The sequence below is a fragment of the Atractosteus spatula genome, chromosome 5 (assembly GCF_055471065.1).
Source record: "Atractosteus spatula isolate fAtrSpa1 chromosome 5, fAtrSpa1.hap1, whole genome shotgun sequence".
NCBI lineage: Eukaryota > Metazoa > Chordata > Actinopteri > Semionotiformes > Lepisosteidae > Atractosteus > Atractosteus spatula.
This window is the reverse complement of record NC_142710.1, coordinates 990,505-1,010,066: the sequence shown is the minus strand read 5'-3', so window position 1 is coordinate 1,010,066 and position 19,562 is coordinate 990,505. Positions and strand designations below refer to the sequence as shown.

The window sequence follows — 19,562 nt, the reverse complement described above, 5'->3', positions numbered from 1 at the left end:
TAGCAGTGCTGTCCTGAGGCTGGCTGGTGTCGGTGTGGCTCAGGTCAGTGAGCCTCAGGACCAGCTGGCTCAGGGGGCTTCTCTCTCTGTGTGTGTCTCAGTGTGTGAGGTAGTGATGTGTGTGTGTGTGTCCCAGTGTGTGAGATATTGCTGTGTGATCTGTGCTGTGCTTGATTCTAGCAGTGCTGTCCTGAGGCTGGCTGGTGTCGGTGTGGCTCAGGTCAGTGAGCCTCAGGACCAGCTGGCTCAGGGGGCTTCTCTCTCTGTGTGTGTCTCAGTGTGTGAGGTAGTGATGTGTGTGTGTGTGTCCCAGTGGGTGAGGTAGTGTTGTGTGTGTGTCCCAGTGTGTGTGATGTGTGATCTGTGCTGTGCTTGATTCTAGCAGTGCTGTCCTGAGGCTGGCTGGTGTCGGTGGGGCTTCTCTCTCAGTGTCTCCCAGTCTCCCAGTCAGAGAGCAGTCTCCTCAGGGTGTTGCCCTGACTGGGGCGGCGCTGTCCCGTGTGACTCCCCCCCCCAGCAGTGAAACAGTAACAGTGTGTGAGATATGGCTGTCCCGGGTCCCGGGTTCAAGGTCGCGGAGCCGCTCAAAAGCACGGCCGCGGGGCGCGCGCGCACTCACTCTCTCCTGTCTCCCGTCTCGCGCCGCAGCCAGCTGTTGGACTCGGGTGGACGCACGCGCTAGGTTTGGAGGTTCGGTCCGGGAGCGGGAAGAGCTCCGAGCGGGCGGCACAGGCACCGGGACCGGGACCGGGACCGGGGCGGCCCTGCCGTATTGGATCAGGGCTCGTGACTGAAGAGCTGTTACCGGACCGACGGCTTCTGCCGGGGTCGCTCAGCAGCACGGACCCGAACCCCGAACCCCGAACCCCAGAACTGCGCCGAGTGCGACTTCTCCGTCTCAAGGCAAACCCGGCGAGGGCGGGCTGGGCTTTCAGAACTGGGCTCGGACGGGCGACGGACAGAGACACTTCAGGGACCCGACAGCCCCTGACCTGCAGCGCGCGCGGGTGGGGACTGGTCGGTCCGGGAGTCACGCCCAGGCGACACGGCGGAGTCCTGACCGGACCGGCTCGGCTCGGCTCGGCTCGCCCCTGTCTGTGCGCACGAGGAAATCACGCCCGCGAGCCCGCACGTGTCCCCCTCTGCCTGAGTGTGATCGTTCACCAGCGACCGGTTTCTCACTGCCAGGAGCGCGGGCTGTCGCAAGGGCCGGACACCGTTAATTAATTAATTAGTTCATTAAATTACACCTATTAGCCGCTCGGCCTGTAACCGTTTCACTCCGGCGCTGTGACGGCGCGGTGATGACGTCATTCTAGCCGCCCGTCAGAGGGGGTCTTGTACACGCGACATGGGTTTCGCCGAGCTGCTGGAGCGGGCGGGCGGCGCGGGGCGCTTCCAGGCGCTGCACGCGGCGCTGCTGTGCCTGCCCGTGCTGCTGCACGCGAGCCACAACCTGCTGCAGAACTTCGCGGCCGCCGCGCCCGCGCACCGCTGCCGCGCGCCCGCCAACCTGAGCGCCGCCGGCGCGCCCCCGCCGCCCTCGCCCGCGCCCCCGCTCGTGCCCGCCTTGCTCACGGCGCCCCTGGACGCCGACGGCCGGCCGGCCCGCTGCCGGAGGTTCGTGCGGCCGCAGTGGCAGGTGCTCGGCGCCAACGGCAGCGCGCCGGGCGGCGGGGGCGCGCAGAACGGCTCGGCCGCGGAGCTGCAGGCGTGCGCGGAGGGCTGGGAGTACGACACGGCCGAGACGGGCGCCACCGTGGTGTCGGAGGTGAGCGGGGGCTGAAGAGATCTGTCTCTCTCCCTGTCCTGCCTGTCCCTTCACTCTCTCTCTCTCTCTCTCTCTCTCTCTCCTGCCTGTCCCTTCACTCTCCTCTCTCTCCTCTCTCTCTCTGTCTCTCTCCTCTCTCTCCTGCCTGTCCTGCCTGTCTCTTCTCTCCTCTCTCTCTCTCTCACTCTCCTCTCTCTCCTGCCTGTCCCTTCTCTCTCTCTCACTCTCCTCTCTCTCCTGCCTGTCCCTTCACTCTCCTCTCTCTCCTCTCTCTCTCTCTCCTGCCTGTCCCTTCACTCTCCTCTCTCTCCTCTCTCTCCTGCCTGTACCTTCTCTCCTCTCTCTCTCTGTCTCTCTCCTCTCTCTCCTGCCTGTCCTGCCTGTCTCTTCTCTCCTCTCTCTCTCTCTCACTCTCCTCTCTCTCCTGCCTGTCCCTTCTCTCTCTCTCACTCTCCTCTCTCTCCTGCCTGTCCCTTCACTCTCCTCTCTCTCTCCTGCCTGTCCCTTCACTCTCCTCTCTCTCCTGCCTGTCCCTTCACTCTCCTCTCTCTCCTCTCTCTCTCTCCTGCCTGTCCCTTCACTCTCCTCTCTCTCCTCTCTCTCCTGCCTGTACCTTCTCTCCTCTCTCTCTCTGTCTCTCTCCTCTCTCTCCTGCCTGTCCTGCCTGTCTCTTCTCTCCTCTCTCTCTCTCACTCTCCTCTCTCTCCTGCCTGTCCCTTCTCTCTCTCTCACTCTCCTCTCCCTGTCCTGCCTGTCCCTTCACTCTCCTCTCTCTCTCCTGCCTGTCCCTTCACTCTCCTCTCTCTCTCTCCTGCCTGTCCCTTCTCTCTCTCTCACTCTCCTCTCTCTCTCTCCTGCCTGTCCCTTCACTCTCCTCTCTCTTCTCTCTCTCCTGCCAGTCCCCTCACTCTCCTCTCTCTCTCTCCTCTCCCTGTCCTGCCTGTCCCTTCACTCTCCTCTCTCTCTCTCCTGCCTGTCTCTTCTCTCCTCTCTCTCTCTCCTCTCCCTGTCCTGCCTGTCCCTTCACTCTCCTCTCTCTCTCTGTCTCTCTCTCTCTATACCTGTCTGTCTTGCCTGTCTCTCTCTCAGTTCAATTTAGTTCAATTCAAGGTGCTTTATTAGCATGACCGATGGGTACAATCTGTGTTGCCAAAGCACATAAAATAATAACATTCACATGGAACAAAACAAAAAAACAAAAAAAATAAACGTAAAATAAAATCTACAGACATATTACAGACATTTACAACAAAGACATGTCATAAAATGTTTACATATACTGTAGACAGAAGGAGTATTATTGGGAGACAAACTCACTGTTCCTCAGGCTGTGACGGGAGATCACATAGGTTCCCTCCTCCCTCTCCCAGTAGGATTGGGACCCGTTGTGATTCTGGCAGGTGTGGGAACTCTGGGACTAGATTTCTGAGTTTAGGGAAGAATGTTTCTCTAATCCCAGAGTATCTGTCAGTGCAGTAGGAAGTGCACCTCTGTCTCTATTTCTCCCCACTGGCAGTGGGAGCACAGCCTGTCCTCTCTGGGCAGCCAGGTCTGTCTGTGTCCAGTGTCTGTGTCCAGGCTGTGGTCACTGAGCCTGTCCTCTCTGGGCAGCCAGGTCTGCCTGTGTCCTGTTTCTGTGTCCAGGCTGTGGTCACTGAGCCTGTCCTCTCTGGACAGTCAGGTCTGCCTGTGTCCAGGCTGTGGTCAGTGAGCCTGTCCTCTCTGGGCAGCCAGGTCTTGTCTGTGTCCAGTTTCTATGTCCAGGCTGTGGTCACTGAGCCTGTACTTCGTCAGGGTCTGTTTCTGTTTGTTGTTTCTTATCTTGGTCAAATATTCAGCTAGTGTGTATGGTCTATTTAGGGTTCTGTAGCATTCCAGTTTGTGTTGTGTTTGTGTGTGTGTGTCCCAGTGTGTGAGATATTGCTGTGTGGTCTGTGCTGTGATGTGGTTGAGTCTGGGTTGTGGTGCTCTAGCAGTGCTGTCCTGAGGCTGGCTGGTGTCGGTGTGGCTCAGGTCAGTGAGCCTCAGGACCAGCTGGCTCAGGGGGCTCCTCTCTCTGTGTGTGTCTCAGTGTGTGAGGTAGTGTTGTGTGTGTGTGTCCCAGTGTGTGAGATATGGCTGTGTGATCTGTGCTGTGCTTGATTCTAGCAGTGCTGTCCTGAGGCTGGCTGGTGTCGGTGGGGCTCAGGTCAGTGTCTCTCTCTCACCTCTCCCTCCCTGGCCCTCCCCTGCAGTGGGACCTGGTGTGTGACAGGCGCTCTCTGAAGCAGATGGCTCAAACCATCTACATGGCAGGTGTGCTGGTGGGAGCAGTGATCTTCGGGGACCTGGCAGACAGGTGAGTGCCCCTTCCTCTATTACAGACTCCTCCCATTATTCGCACTGACCCCTCCCCCAGTACAGACTCCTCCCATTATTCACACTGGCCCTCCCCCAGTATAGACTCCTCCCATTATTCACACTGACCCCTCCCCCAGTACAGACTCCTCCCATTATTCACACAGCCCTCCCCCAGTACAGACTCCTCCCATTATTCACACTGACCCCTCCCCCAGTACCGACTCCACCCATTATTTACACTGACCCCTCCCCCAGTACAGACTCCCCCCATTATTCACACTGACCCCTCCCCCAGTACAGACTCCCCCCATTATTCACACAGCCCTCCCCCAGTACAGACTCCACCCATTATTCACACAGCCCTCCCCCAGTACAGACTCCACCCATTATTCACACTGAGCCCTCAGATGATCCACAGTAACCCCTCAGATGATCCACAGTAACCCCTGAGAGGATCCACAGTAACCCCTCAGATGATCCACAGTAACCCCTGAGAGGATCCACAGTAACCCCTCAGATGATCCACAGTAACCCCTGAGAGGATCCACAGTAACCCCTCAGATGATCCACAGTAACCCCTGAGAGGATCCACAGTAATGCCAGTTTTCCGGACCCTGTCCTGTCTCAGGTTTGGCCGGCGGATGCTCCTCACCTTCTCCTACCTGCTGATGGCTGTGGGTGGCACCTGCGCTGCCTTCGCCCCCACCTTCCCCGCGTTCTGCGTGTTCCGATTCCTGTGTGGGATGGCTCTGTCCGGGATGAGCCTGAACTGCTTCTCTCTGCGTGAGTCATCCTGCTGCTTTCTGTCTGTCTGTGTCTGTCTGCGTGTCTGTGTGTTTCTGTCAGTCTGTCTGTGTGTCTGTGTGTCTCTGTCTGTGTGTCTGAGTGTCTGTGTCTGTGTGTCTGAGTGTCTGTGTGTTTCTGTCAGTCTGTCTGTGTGTCTGAGTGTCTGTGTCTGTGTGTCTGAGTGTCTGTGTGTTTCTGTCAGTCTGTCTGTGTGTCTGAGTGTCTGTGTCTGTGTGTCTGAGTGTCTGTGTGTTTCTGTCAGTCTGTCTGTGTGTCTGAGTGTCTGTGTCTGTGTGTCTGAGTGTCTGTGTGTTTCTGTCAGTCTGTCTGAGTGTCTGAGTGTCTGAGTGTCTGAGTGTCTGAGTGTCTGTGTCTGAGTGTCTGAGTGTCTGAGTGTCTGAGTGTCTGTGTGTCTCTGTCTGTGTGTCTGTGTGTTTCTGTCAGTCTGTGTGTCTGTGTGTCTCTGTCTGTGTGTCCGTGTGTCCGTGTGTCTGAGTGTCTGTGTGTCTCTGTCTGTGTGTCTGTGTGTCTGAGTGTCTGAGTGTCTGAGTGTCTGAGTGTCTGAGTGTCTGAGTGTCAGAGTGTCAGAGTGTCAGAGTGTCTGTGTGTCAGTGTGTCTGTGTGTCAGTGTGTCAGTGTGTCTGCGTGTCTGCGTGTCTGCGTGTCAGTGTGTCTGAGTGTCAGTGTGTCAGTGTGTCTGTGTGTCTGTGTGTCTGTGTGTCTGAGTGTCTGAGTGTCTGTGTGTCTCTGTCAGTGTGTCTGTGTGTCTCTGTCTGTGTGTCTGAGTGTCTGTGTGTCTGTGTGTCTCTGTCAGTGTGTCTGTGTGTCTCTGTCCGTGTGTCTGAGTGTCTGTGTGTCTCTGTCAGTGTGTCTGTGTGTCTGTGTGTCTGTGTGTCAGTGTGTCTGAGTGTCTGTGTGTCTGTGTCTCTGTGTGTCTGAATGTCTGTGTCTTTGTGCGTCTGAGTGTCTGAGTGTTTGTGTCTATGCGTCTCTGTCTGTGTGTCTGTGTGTCTGTGTGTCTGAGTGTCTGTGTCTGTGTGTCTGTGTCTGTCTGTGTGTCTGTGTCTCTGTGTCACTGTGTGTCTGAGTGTCTGAGTGGCTCTGTTGGTGTGTCTGTGTGTCTGAGTGAGTCTCTCTGTTGAACTGTCTGAGTGCCCGTCTGTCTCTCTGTCAGTCTGTCTGACTGCCCGTCTGTCTGTCAAACTGTCTGAATCGTTGTCTGTCTCATGGTCAGTCTGTCTGAGTGCCTGCCTGCCTCACTAGCGGTCTGTATGTGCCTGTCTGTCTCATTGTCAGTCTTTCTGAGTGCCTGTCTGCTTCACTATCAGACTGTCTGAGTGCCTGTCTGCTTCACTACCGGACTGTCTGAGTGCCTGTCTGTCTCTCTATCAGTCTATCTGAGTGTCTGTACATTTGAGTGCCTGTCTACCACTTTCTGACTCTCTCTCCCCTCTCTCTCCTCTCTCCCCCTCCTCCCCCCTCTCTCTCCTCTCTCTCCTCTCTCCCCCCTCTCTCCCCCCTCTCTCTCCCCTCTCTCACCCCTCTCTCTCCTCCCCTCTCTCCTCTCTCTCCTCTCCCCCTCCTCTCTCTCCTCTCTCTCCTCTCTCATCCCTCTCTCTCCCCTCTCTCTCCTCTCTCTCCCCTCTCTCCTCTCTCTCCTCTCTCTCCTCTCCCCCTCCTCTCTCTCCCCTCTCTCCCCTCTCTCTCCTCTCTCTCCCCTCTCTCCTCTCTCTTCTCTCTCCTCCCCCCTCTCTCTCCTCTCCCCCTCCTCTCCTCTCCCCCTCCTCTCCCTCTCTCTCCTCTCTCTCTCTCCTCTCTCTCCTCAGTTCTAGAGTGGGTCCCCGTGCACATGCGCACAGTGTTCGGCACAGGAGCAGGATACTGCTACACGATTGGCCAGCTGCTCCTGGCGGGCGTGGCCTACCTGATCCGCGACTGGCGCTGGCTGACCCTGGCAGTGTCTGTCCCCTTCTACATCTCCTTCCTGTACTCCTGGTGAGAGAGACAGGTAGATCTGTGTCTGTGCCCTTCTCCATCTCCTTCCCGTACTCCTGGTGAGAGAGACAGGTATATCTGTGTCTGTGCCCTTCTCCATCTCCTTCCCGTACTCCTGGTGAGAGAGACAGGTATATCTGTGTCTGTGCCCTTCTCCATCTCCTTCCCGTACTCCTGGTGAGAGAGACAGGTATATCTGTGTCTGTGCCCTTCTCCATCTCCTTCCCGTACTCCTGGTGAGAGAGACAGGTATATCTGTGTCTGTGCCCTTCTCCATCTCCTTCCCGTACTCCTGGTGAGAGAGACAGGTAGATCTGTGTCTGTGCCCTTCTCCATCTCCTTCCTGTACTCCTGGTGAGAGAGACAGGTACATATAGAGACAAGGGTATATTGAGAGAGACAGGGGTATATATGAGAGAGAGAGGGATGTATAGGAGAGAGAGGGGTGTATAGGACAGAGACAAGGGTATATAAGAGAGGGACAGGGGTATATAGGAGAGAGAGGGGAATATAAGAGAGGGACAGGTGTATATAAGCGAGGGATATGGGTATATAGGAGAGAGACAGAGGTATGTAGGAGAGAGAAAGGGCTATATAGGAGAGAGACAGGGGTATATAGGAGAGAGAGGGGTATATAGGAGAGAGACAGGGGTATATAGGAGAGAGACAGGGGTATATAGGAGAGAGAGGGGTATATAGGAGAGAGACAGGGGTATATAGGAGAGAGAGGGGGGTATATAAAACGAGGGGAGAGCAGTGTCTCTGTACAGTGCCGCTGTCATGAGGCGCTGAGCCCGGCCCGCTCTGTGGCCCGCAGGTGGGTTCTGGAGTCGGCCCGCTGGCTGGTGCTGAAGGGGAAGACGGAGGCGGCCGTGAGGAACCTGCGGCTGGTGGCCAGACTCAACGGGCGCAAGGACGAGGGGGACAGGATCGACTCCGAGGTCTGTCTGTCCCTGTGTCAGCCTGTCTGTCTGTCTCTGTCTCAGCCTGTCTGTCTGTCCCTGTGTCAGCCTGTCTGTCTGTCTCTGTCTCAGCCTGTCTGTCTGTCCCTGTGTCAGCCTGTCCGTGTGTCTGTCTCTCTGTCAGCCTGTCTGTGTGTCCCTATGTCAGCCTGTCTGTGTGTCCCTGTGTCAGCCTGTCAGCCTGTCTGTCTGTCCCTGTGTCAGCCTGTCCGTGTGTCTGTCTCTGTCTCAGCCTGTCTGTCTGTCTCTGTGTCAGCCTGTCTGTCTGTCCCTGTGTCAGCCTGTCTGTCTGTCCCTGTGTCAGCCTGTCTGTCTGTCTCTGTCTCAGCCTGTCTGTCTGTCCCTGTGTCAGCCTGTCCGTGTGTCTGTCTCTCTGTCAGCCTGTCTGTGTGTCCCTATGTCAGCCTGTCTGTGTGTCCCTGTGTCAGCCTGTCAGCCTGTCTGTCTGTCCCTGTGTCAGCCTGTCCGTGTGTCTGTCCCTGTGTCAGCCTGTCTGTCTGTCTGTCTCTGTCTCAGCCTGTCTGTCTGTCCCGGTGTCAGCCTGTCTGTGTGTCTGTCTGTCCCTGTGTCAGCCTGTCTGTCTGTCCCTGTGTCAGCCTGTCTGTGTGTCTGTCTGTCCCTGTGTCAGCCTGTCCGTGTGTCTGTCTCTGTCTCAGCCTGTCTGTCTGTCCCTGTGTCAGCCTGTCTGTCTGTCTCTGTCTCAGCCTGTCTGTCTGTCCCTGTGTCAGCCTGTCCGTGTGTCTGTCTCTCTGTCAGCCTGTCTGTGTGTCCCTATGTCAGCCTGTCTGTGTGTCCCTGTGTCAGCCTGTCAGCCTGTCTGTCTGTCCCTGTGTCAGCCTGTCCGTGTGTCTGTCCCTGTGTCAGCCTGTCTGTCTGTCTGTCTCTGTCTCAGCCTGTCTGTCTGTCCCGGTGTCAGCCTGTCTGTGTGTCTGTCTGTCCCTGTGTCAGCCTGTCTGTCTGTCCCTGTGTCAGCCTGTCTGTGTGTCTGTCTGTCCCTGTGTCAGCCTGTCTGTGTGTCCCTGTGTCAGCCTGTCTGTGTGTCTGTCCCTGTGTCTGCCTGCCTGTGTGTCTGTCCCTGTGTCAGTCTTTCTGTGTGTCCCTGTGTCAGCCTGTCAGCCTGTCTGTGTGTCCATGTGTCAGCCTGTCTGTGTGTCTCTGTGTCAGCCTGTCAGCCTGTCTGTCCCTGTGTCAGCCTGTCTGTGTGTCTGTCCCTGTGTCAGTCTGTCTGTGTGTCCCTGTGTCAGCCTGTCTGTCTGTCTCTGTGTCAGCATGTCTGTGTGTCTGTCCCTGTGTCAGCCTGTCTGTCTGTCTGTCTGTCTGTCTGTCTGTCTGTCTGTCTGTCTGTCTGTCTGTCTCTGTGTCAGCCTGTCCGTGTGTCTGTCTCTCTGTCAGCCTGTCTGTGTGTCCCTGTGTCAGCCTGTCTGTCTGTCCCTGTGTCAGCCTGTCCGTGTGTCTGTCTCTGTGTCAGCCTGTCTGTGTGTCTGTCCCTGTGTCAGCCTGTCTGTCTGTGTGTCCCTGTGTCCAGGTGCTGCAGGCGGCCGTACAGAAGGAGCCGTCTGTCTCTCTGTCAGCCTGTCCGTGTTTCTGTCCCTGTGTCAGCCTGTCTGTGCGTCTGTGCGTCTGTCTGTCTGTCTGTCTGTCTGTCTGTCTGTCTGTCTGTCTGTCTCTGTCAGCCTGTTTGTCTCTGTGTCAGCCTGTCTGTCTGTCTGTGTGTCCCTGTGTCCAGGTGCTGCAGGCGGCCATGCAGAAGGAGCTGTCAGTCTCCAGGAAGTCCAGCTCTGCCCTGGACCTGCTGCGCACACCAGGCATGAGGAGAATCACTGTCTGCCTCAGCTTCGCCTGGTGAGGGCGCTGTCTCTCCTCTCGCTCCTTATCCAGGCAGCTGATATAACTTGGGTGGCACACTGGCGCAGGGGTCTCACAGCACTGGGGCCCTGGGTTCGATTCCAAACCTGGGGTGCTGTCTGTGTGGAGTCTGCATGTTCTCCCTGTGTTCACCTGGGTTTCCTCCAGGTGCTCTGGTCTCCTCCCACAGTCCACAGACATGCTGCTGGGTTAACTGGCCCTGTTGTGTGTGTGTGTGTGTCCTGTGATGGGCTGGTGTCCTGTCCAGGGTGTGTGTGTGTGTCCTCTGATGGGCTGGTGTCCTGGCCAGGCTGTGTGTGTGTGTGTGTGTGTGTGTGTCTGTGTGTGTGTTTCCTGTGATGGACTGGTGTCCAAGGTGATCTTTCTTCCTCTATTGAAGACTCCTGGACATCCTGCAGGACTGGGGTTCTGGAGGGCCAGGGCTGGAAAACAGGCTCCACTCTGCATCCTGAGGCCTTAATGTGGCTTAATTGGACCAGTTAGCGTCTTAATTGAACCAGTTAGTGTGTTCATTGAACAAGTCAGTGTGTTAATTGAACCAGTCAGTGTGTTAATTGGAAGAGTGAGCGTGTTCATCGACCCAGTGAGCGTCTGACCTGAGTGTTGGAGGGCGGTCTTCCTCCCCAGGTTCTCCACCAGCTTCGCCTACTACGGCCTGTCCCTGGACCTGCCGAGGTTCGGCGTCAGCCTCTACCTCATGCAGGTGATCTTCGGCGCCGTGGACATCCCCGCCAAGCTGCTCGCCACGGCGGCCATGAGCGCGCTGGGGCGCCGGGCCACGCAGAGCGGCGCGCTCGTCCTCGCCGGGCTGACCGTGCTCGCCAACCTGCTGGTGCCGTCCGGTCCGTCACGGTGCTTCTTCCTGTCCACTTCCTGTGTGTCCTGCTCACTGTCACAGCGCGTCTCAGAGGGACGCGGCTCTTACATTGTGTCCACAAGGGGGAGTGTGGGATAGGTGTGTGTATCAGTGAGAGATACGAGGGGGAGTGTGGGATAGATATGAGGGGGATTGTGGGATAGGTGTGTGTCCCAGTGGGAGATACGAGGGGGAGTGTGGGATAGGTGTGTGTCCCAGTGGGAGATACGAGGGGGGCTGTGGGATAGGTGTGTGTCCCAGTGGGAGATACGAGGGGGAGTGTGGGATAGGTGTGTGTCCCAGTGGGAGATACGAGGGGGGCTGTGGGATAGGTGTGTGTCCCAGTGGGAGATACGAGGGGGGCTGTGGGATAGGTGTGTGTCCCAGTGGGAGATACGAGGGGGATTGTGGGATAGGTGTGTGTCCCAGTGGGAGATACGAGGGGGATTGTGGGATAGGTGTGTGTCCCAGTGGGAGATACGAGGGGGAGTGTGGGATAGGTGTGTGTCCCAGTGGGAGATACGAGTGGGAGTGTGGGATAGGTGTGTGTGTCCCAGTGGGAGATACGAGGGGGAGTGTGGGATAGGTGTGTGTCCCAGTAGGAGATACGAGGGGGGCTGTGGGATAGGTGTGTGTCCCAGTGGGAGATACGAGTGGGAGTGTGGGATAGGTGTGTGTGTCCCAGTGGGAGATACGAGGGGGAGTGTGGGATAGGTGTGTGTCCCAGTGGGAGATACGAGGGGGGCTGTGGGATAGGTGTGTGTCCCAGTGGGAGATACGAGGGGGATTGTGGGATAGGTGTGTGTCCCAGTGGGAGATACGAGGGGGGCTGTGGGATAGGTGTGTGTCCCAGTGGGAGATACGAGGGGGGCTGTGGGATAGGTGTGTGTGTCAGTGTGTGTACTCAGGCCCTGCTGACGCCTGTGTGTGTGTCTGTGTGTGTCAGTGTGTGTACTCAGGCCCTGCTGACACCTGTGTGTGTGTCTGTGTGTGTCAGTGTGTGTACTCGGGCCCTGCTGACACCTGTGTGTGTGTCTGTGTGTCAGTGTGTGTACTCAGGCCCTGCTGACACCTGTGTGTGTGTCAGTGTGTGTACTCAGGCCCTGCTGACACCTGTGTGTGTGTCTGTGTGTCAGTGTGTGTACTCAGGCCCTGCTGACACCTGTGTGTGTGTCTGTGTGTCAGTGTGTGTACTCAGGCCCTGCTGACGCCTGTGTGTGTGTCAGTGTGTGTACTCAGGCCCTGCTGACGTCTGTGTGTCAGTGTGTGTACTCAGGCCCTGCTGACACCTGTGTGTGTGTCTGTGTGTGTCAGTGTGTGTACTCAGGCCCTGCTGACGCCTGTGTGTGTGTCTGTGTGTCAGTGTGTGTACTCAGGCCCTGCTGACACCTGTGTGTGTGTCTGTGTGTGTCAGTGTGTGTACTCAGGCCCTGCTGACGCCTGTGTGTGTGCCTGTGTGTGTCAGTGTGTGTACTCAGGCCCTGCTGACGCCTGTGTGTGTGCCTGTGTGTGTCAGTGTGTGTACTCAGGCCCTGCTGACGCCTGTGTGTGTGCCTGTGTGTGTCAGTGTGTGTACTCAGGCCCTGCTGACGCCTGTGTGTGTGTCTGTGTGTGTCAGTGTGTGTACTCAGGCCCTGACCCCTGTGTGTGTGTGTGTCTGTGTGTGTATCAGGCCCTGACCCCTGTGTGTGTGTTTGTGATCAGAGTTACAGGTGCTGCGGACCTGTCTGGCTGTGCTGGGGAAGGGCTGTCTGGCCGCCTCCTTCATGTGCTGTTTCCTGTATGCTGGAGAGCTGTTCCCCACTGTGATCCGGTAATTACCCATCTCTCCATCTTCCCATCGCCCCATCGCCCCATCGCCCCATCTCCCCATTTCTCCTTCTCTCCTTCTCTCTGTCTATGGATACGGTCCCTCTCAGTGTAGTCTCAGCAGGCACGGTGTGGATACGGTCCTGTCTGTCTCTCTCAGTGTAGTCTCAGCAGGCAGGGTGTGGATACGGTCCCTTTCTGTCTCTCTCAGTGTAGTCTCAGCAGGCAGGGTGTGGATATGGTCCCTGTCTGTCTCTCTCAGTGTAGTCTCAGCAGGCAGGGTGTGGATACGGTCCCTGTCTGTCTCTCTCAGTGTAGTCTCAGCAGGCAGGGTGTGGATACGGTCCTGTCTGTCTCTCTCAGTGTAGTCTCAGCAGGCAGGGTGTGGATACGCTCCTGTCTGTCTCTCTCAGTATAGTCTCAGCAGGCAGGGTGTGGATACGGTCCCTGTCTGTCAGTGTAGTCTCAGCAGGCAGGGTGTGGATACGGTCCCTGTCTGTCTCTCTCAGTGTAGTCTCAGCAGGCAGGGTGTGGATATGGTCCCTGTCTGTCTCTCTCAGTGTAGTCTCAGCAGGCAGGGTGTGGATACGGTCCCTGTCTGTCTCTCTCAGTGTAGTCTCAGCAGGCAGGGTGTGGATACGGTCCCTGTCTGTCAGTGTAGTCTCAGCAGGCAGGGTGTGGATACGGTCCATGTCTGTCTCTCTCAGTGTAGTCTCAGCAGGCAGGGTGTGGATACGGTCCTGTCTGTCTCTCTCAGTGTAGTCTCAGCAGGCAGGGTGTGGATACGGTCCCTGTCTGTCTCTCTCAGTGTAGTCTCAGCAGGCAGGGTGTGGATACGGTCCCTGTCTGTCTCTCTCAGTGTAGTCTCAGCAGGCAGGGTGTGGATACGGTCCCTGTCTGTCAGTGTAGTCTCAGCAGGCAGGGTGTGGATACGGTCCCTGTCTGTCTCTCTCAGTGTAGTCTCAGCAGGCAGGGTGTGGATACGGTCCTGTCTGTCTCTCTCAGTGTAGTCTCAGCAGGCAGGGTGTGGATACGGTCCTGTCTGTCTCTCTCAGTGTAGTCTCAGCAGGCAGGGTGTGGATACGGTCCCTGTCTGTCAGTGTAGTCTCAGCAGGCAGGGTGTGGATACGGTCCCTGTCTGTCTCTCTCAGTGTAGTCTCAGCAGGCAGGGTGTGGATATGGTCCCTGTCTGTCTCTCTCAGTGTAGTCTCAGCAGGCATGGTGTGGATATGGTCCCTGTCTGTCTCTCTCAGTGTAGTCTCAGCAGGCAGGGTGTGGATACGGTCCTGTCTGTCTCTCTCAGCGTAGTCTCAGCAGGCAGGGTGTGGATACAGTCCCTGTCTGTCTATCTCAGTGTAGTCTCAGCAGGCAGGGTGTGGATATGGTCCCTGTCTGTCTCTCTCAGCGTAGTCTCAGCAGGCAGGGTGTGGATACGGTCCTGTCTGTCTCTCTCAGCGTAGTCTCAGCAGGCAGGGTGTGGATACAGTCCCTGTCTGTCTCTCTCAGTGTAGTCTCAGCAGGCAGGGTGTGGATACGGTCCTGTCTGTCTCTCTCAGTGTAGTCTCAGCAGGCACGGTGTGGATACGGTCCTGTCTGTCTCTCTCAGTGTAGTCTCAGCAGGCAGGGTGTGGATACCGTCCCTTTCTGTCTCTCTCAGTGTAGTCTCAGCAGGCAGGGTGTGGATATGGTCCCTGTCTGTCTCTCTCAGTGTAGTCTCAGCAGGCAGGGTGTGGATACGGTCCCTGTCTGTCTCTCTCAGTGTAGTCTCAGCAGGGAGGGTGTGGATACGGTCCCTGTCTGTCTCTCTCAGTGTAGTCTCAGCAGGCAGGGTGTGGATATGGTCCCTGTCTGTCTCTCTCAGTGTAGTCTCAGCAGGCAGGGTGTGGATACGGTCCTGTCTGTCTCTCTCAGTGTAGTCTCAGCAGGCAGGGTGTGGATACCGTCCTGTCTGTCTCTCTCAGTGTAGTCTCAGCAGGCACGGTGTGGATACCGTCCCTTTCTGTCTCTCTCAGTGTAGTCTCAGCAGGCAGGGTGTGGATACGGTCCTGTCTGTCAGTTTAGTCTCAGCAGGCAGGGTGTGGATACGGTCCCTGTCTGTCTCTCTCAGTGTAGTCTCAGCAGGCAGGGTGTGGATACGGTCCCTGTCTGTCTCTCTCAGTGTAGTCTCAGCAGGCAGTGTGTGGATACGGTCCCTGTCTGTCTCTCTCAGTGTAGTCTCAGCAGGCAGGGTGTGGATACGGTCCCTGTCTGTCTCTCTCAGTGTAGTCTCAGCAGGCAGGGTGTGGATACGGTCCCTGTCTGTCAGTGTAGTCTCAGCAGGCAGGGTGTGGATACGGTCCCTGTCTGTCTCTCTCAGTGTAGTCTCAGCAGGCAGGGTGTGGATACGGTCCCTGTCTGTCTGTGTAGTCTCAGCAGGCAGGGTGTGGATACGGTCCTGTCTCTCAGTGTAGTCTCAGCAGGCAGGGTGTGGATACGGTCCTGTCTCTCAGTGTAGTCTCAGCAGGCAGGGTGTGGATACGGTCCTGTCTGTCAGTGTAGTCTCAGCAGGCAGGGTGTGGATACGGTCCCTGTCTGTCTCTCTCAGTGTAGTCTCAGCAGGCAGGGTGTGGATACGGTCCCTGTCTGTCTGTGTAGTCTCAGCAGGCAGGGTGTGGATACGGTCCTGTCTCTCAGTGTAGTCTCAGCAGGCAGGGTGTGGATACGGTCCTGTCTCTCAGTGTAGTCTCAGCAGGCAGGGTGTGGATACGGTCCTGTCTGTCAGTGTAGTCTCAGCAGGCAGGGTGTGGATACGGTCCCTGTCTGTCTGTGTAGTCTCAGCAGGCAGGGTGTGGATACGGTCCCTGTCTGTCTCTCTCAGTGTAGTCTCAGCAGGCAGGGTGTGGATACGGTCCCTGTCTGTCTCTCTCAGTGTAGTCTCAGCAGGCAGGGTGTGGATACGGTCCCTGTCTGTCTGTGTAGTCTCAGCAGGCAGGGTGTGGATACGGTCCTGTCTCTCAGTGTAGTCTCAGCAGGCAGGGTGTGGATACGGTCCTGTCTGTCAGTGTAGTCTCAGCAGGCAGGGTGTGGATACGGTCCTGTCTGTCAGTGTAGTCTCAGCAGGCAGGGTGTGGATACGGTCCCTGTCTGTCTGTGTAGTCTCAGCAGGCAGGGTGTGGATACGGTCCTGTCTCTCAGTGTAGTCTCAGCAGGCAGGGTGTGGATACGGTCCTGTCTCTCAGTGTAGTCTCAGCAGGCAGGGTGTGGATACGGTCCTGTCTGTCAGTGTAGTCTCAGCAGGCAGGGTGTGGATACGGTCCTGTCTATCTCTCTCAGTGTAGTCTCAGCAGGCAGGGTGTGGATACGGTCCTGTCTCTCAGTGTAGTCCCAGAGTTGATCCGGTCTCTCCTCCCCTCTTTCCCAGGCAGTCTGGGATAGGCTGGATGTCCATAGTGGCGCGGGTGGGCTCCATGGTGTCCCCAGTGGTGCTGCTGCTGGGAGAGTTCCTGCCCTGGCTGTCGGGGGTGGTCTACGGGGTCGCCCCCATCATTTCGGGGGTCATCGCTGCCTTCCTGCCCGAGACCCTGGGCACAGCCTTGCCTGACACCATCCAGGACGTGGAGGAGAGGTGAGAGGTCACGCCCAGGCCAGCGTGGGGTCACACAAGGGTCGGAGAGGGTCACTGCGGGGAGAGCTAGGGCTGTAGCAGTGGAGCCAGGATACTGAAACACATTCAGGTTTTATACTACCAGGATCAATAATATGTTATTGATCTCACAGCGTGTTGCAGGGAGTGAGGTGGTCTGGTGAACTGAGACATCAGCTGGGCCTCAGAGTATCACCTCCTCTGAACATTTAGCTCAGGGGGTTCGAGACTCCAAATCACGCAGGAATTCAGGGGTCAGAGTTCAAACTGGGAACCTCCTGGTACAACAGGGTCAGCACCTTGACCGCCGGACCAGCTGGCCTCCCGGTACAACAGGGTCAGCACCTTGACCGCCGGACCAGCTGTCCTCCCGGTACAACAGGGTCGGCACCTTGACCGCCGGACCAGCTGTCCTCCCGGTACAACAGGGTCGGCACCTTGACCGCCGGACCAGCTGGCCTCCCGGTACAACAGGGTCGGCACCTTGACCGCCGGACCAGCTGGCCTCCCGGTACAACAGGGTCGGCACCTTGACCGCCGGACCAGCTGGCCTCCCGGTACAACAGGGTCGGCACCTTGACCGCCGGACCAGCTGGCCTCCCGGTACAACAGGGTCGGCACCTTGACCGCCGGACCAGCTGTCCTCCCGGTACAACAGGGTCGGCACCTTGACCGCCGGACCAGCTGTCCTCCCGGTACAACAGGGTCGGCACCTTGACCGCCGGACCAGCTGGCCTCCCGGTACAACAGGGTCGGCACCTTGACCGCCGGACCAGCTGTCCTCCCGGTACAACAGGGTCGGCACCTTGACCGCCGGACCAGCTGGTCTCCCGGTACAACAGGGTCGGCACCTTGACCGCCGGACCAGCTGTCCTCCCGGTACAACAGGGTCGGCACCTTGACCGCCGGACCAGCTGGCCTCCCGGTACAACAGGGTCGGCACCTTGACCGCCGGACCAGCTGGCCTCCCGGTACAACAGGGTCGGCACCTTGACCGCCGGACCAGCTGGCCTCCTGTATGATGTCATCAAGTGCTTCATCGGAATCTCTCTCCACCAGAACGTGTGGGCAGAAGACCAAGAAGGAGGAGCTCATGCTGAAGGACAGCAAGGATCTGCAGCAGACGGAAGACATCTGAAGCCACACCCCCAGGGCTGACAGACCACGCCCCCAAGCCCTGACGACCCCGCCCCCAGCCCTGACGACCCCGCCCCCAATCGCTGGTGACCACGCCCCAAGCCCTGATGACCCCGCCCCAAACCCTGGTGACCACGCCCCCAATCGCTGGTGACCACGCCCCAAGCCCTGACGACCCCGCCCCAAGCCCTGGTGACCACGCCCCCAATCGCTGGTGACCACGCCCCAAGCCCTGATGACCCCGCCCCAAGCCCTGGTGACCACGCCCCCAATCGCTGGTGACCACGCCCCAACCCCTGATGACCCCGCCCCCCCAATGACCCCGCCTCCAAGCCCTGCTGACCCCCCCCCCTCCGATGGCCCAGATGTGTCATGTGTCCCCTTCCCACACGCCTCTGTCGCAGTGTGTCGTCTCGCACTCAGAACGTGTGTGCGTGTGGCGCTCGGGGCAGCGCGCGTGGTACCCCAGCGTACCAGCGCTGTCACGCCGCGTACGCTCCCCCATGGACGCCGTTCCATTCCCAGACCCGCTGCTTCACGATCTCCTTCCTGACTGAACCCATCGCATTCCCACAGGTGCCAGATTGCACAGATCCTCACTCCCGGACTGCCCCTCTCCCTGCAGTGTTTAAAGTCCCCTCGCCCACCAGCCCAGGCTCCCTGTTGAGAAGCCTGCCGTAGTATTCCTCCTGTGTGCGTCTCAGCCCTCTCCCCTGATCTCCCGGTTCCCCATCTCTGCTCCTGCCTTCTTCGACCACGCCCGGATTTCGTCTTCTCGGATTTTTCCTGGTTACCGGACTCCTTGTTTCTCTGTTCTACCGAACCCCAGGATTACGTGTCTCGGATATCGTCCCTGTGCTATCCCGCGTTCTGCTCTGTCGATGCGTGCCTGACCTCTGACCTCTGACCTCTGGGTGGCCTCGTCCTCAACTGCTCCTCCAGCACAGGGGGTCGGAGTGCCCTCTGCGATCTCGCGTCGGCGGGGCCCCACGACTGCAGTATGATCACGCTGTAGCGCTCTGGGGTTCACGTGGGTCTGCGCCCTCGCCCCTGCCGCCTCAGCTCGGCCCCCCACCCCCCACCGCTGGGGACTCGAACCCAGGCCTCCGGCATCACTCAACAGCGACCCAGCCAGCTGAGCCAAAGGGAGATCTCCCCCCAGCCCGGCGGCTGAGGCCCCTGCTGTCCACAGGGAAGGACGGTGAGGACACCGCGCTGGCAACCGGCTCGCACAACCTGCAGTGTCGGCCGTGTGCGTTACAATCTTATTGTTAATTCATTAAAACACATAGGCTGCAGACCTCCCGCCCTCGAAGACCTTTCCTTCAATGAACCACTTATTCCCCTGCTTGATCGAGAAGTCACACGTGTTCCTAGTCTTAAATCCCAGGTGATTCGGGGTGATCTGTGCTAAGCACGCCAGACTGGGCGCTAGTGGGGGAGACGCTGATATACTGTATTTCACAAGAAGGACACTACAGTTAAAAGTGTGATTAATGGCAGATGGAATCCGTCCATTTTCCAGCCACCTCTTCCAGTTCAGGGTCATGGGAGAGCTGGAGTCTTTCCCAGCAAGCGACAGGAGCCAGACGGAGGACAACCTGGACACACACACACACACCCTGGACAGGACACCAGCCCATCGCAGGACACACACACACCCTGGACAGGACACCAGCCCATCGCAGGACACACACACACCCTGGACAGGACACCAGCCCATCACAGGATACACACACACACTGGACAGGACACCAGCCCATCATAGGACACACACACACACCCTGGACAGGACACCAGCCCATCACAGGACACACACACACACTGGACAGAACACCAGCCTATCATAGGACACACACACACACACCCTGGACAGGACACCAGCCCATCACAGGACACACACACACACCCTGGGCAGGACACCAGCCCATCATAGGACACACACACACACCCTGGACAGGACACCAGCCCATCACAGGACACACACACACTGGACAGGACACCAGCCCATCATAGGACACACACACACACCCTGGACAGGACACCAGCCCATCACAGGACACACACACACACTGGACAGGACACCGCCCCATCACAGGACACACACACACACACACCCTGGACAAGACACCAGCCCATCACAGGACACACACACACCCTGGACAGGACACCAGCCCATCGCAGGACACACACACACACCCTGGACAGGACACCAGCCCATCACAGGATACACACACACACTGGACAGGACACCAGCCCATCACAGGACACACACACACACACACACACACACCCTGGACAGGACACCAGCCCATCACAGGATACACACATACACTGGACAGGACACCGGCCCATCACAGGACACACACACACACACACCCTGGACAGGACACCAGCCCCTCACAGGACACACACACA

General features: G+C 57.8%; 1 protein-coding gene across 2 annotated transcripts; it reads left to right on the top strand.

Moving 5' to 3' along the window:
* The first annotated feature begins 630 nt into the window (after nt 1–630).
* Nucleotides 631–18,439, top strand: LOC148833249 (solute carrier family 22 member 6-like). 2 transcript variants are annotated; one of them, XM_088915947.1, is made up of 10 exons: nt 631–1,771; nt 4,006–4,109; nt 4,740–4,894; nt 6,724–6,892; nt 7,710–7,833; nt 9,581–9,696; nt 10,348–10,562; nt 12,281–12,389; nt 15,786–15,989; nt 17,067–18,439. In XM_088915947.1, the coding sequence occupies exons 1-10, from the start codon at nt 1,352–1,354 to the stop codon at nt 17,143–17,145; spliced, it is 1,695 nt and encodes a 564-aa protein (XP_088772073.1). In that variant the 5' UTR covers nt 631–1,351; the 3' UTR covers nt 17,146–18,439. The 2 variants fall into 2 exon arrangements, with proteins under 2 accessions (XP_088772073.1, XP_088772074.1); XM_088915948.1 differs by having other exon boundaries at nt 10,348–10,572.
* The last annotated feature ends 1,123 nt before the right edge of the window (nt 18,440–19,562 follow it).

Bases quoted from the DNA above. Each gene is read 5' to 3' on its own strand.
- LOC148833249 (XM_088915947.1), top strand. From the start codon at position 1,352: ATGGGTTTCGCCGAGCTGCTGGAGCGGGCGGGCGGCGCGGGGCGCTTC. The intron at 9,697-10,347 runs GTGAGGGCGCTG...CTTCCTCCCCAG, and splicing joins GTCTGCCTCAGCTTCGCCTG to GTTCTCCACCAGCTTCGCCT. The intron at 10,563-12,280 runs GTCCGTCACGGT...GTTTGTGATCAG, and splicing joins CAACCTGCTGGTGCCGTCCG to AGTTACAGGTGCTGCGGACC.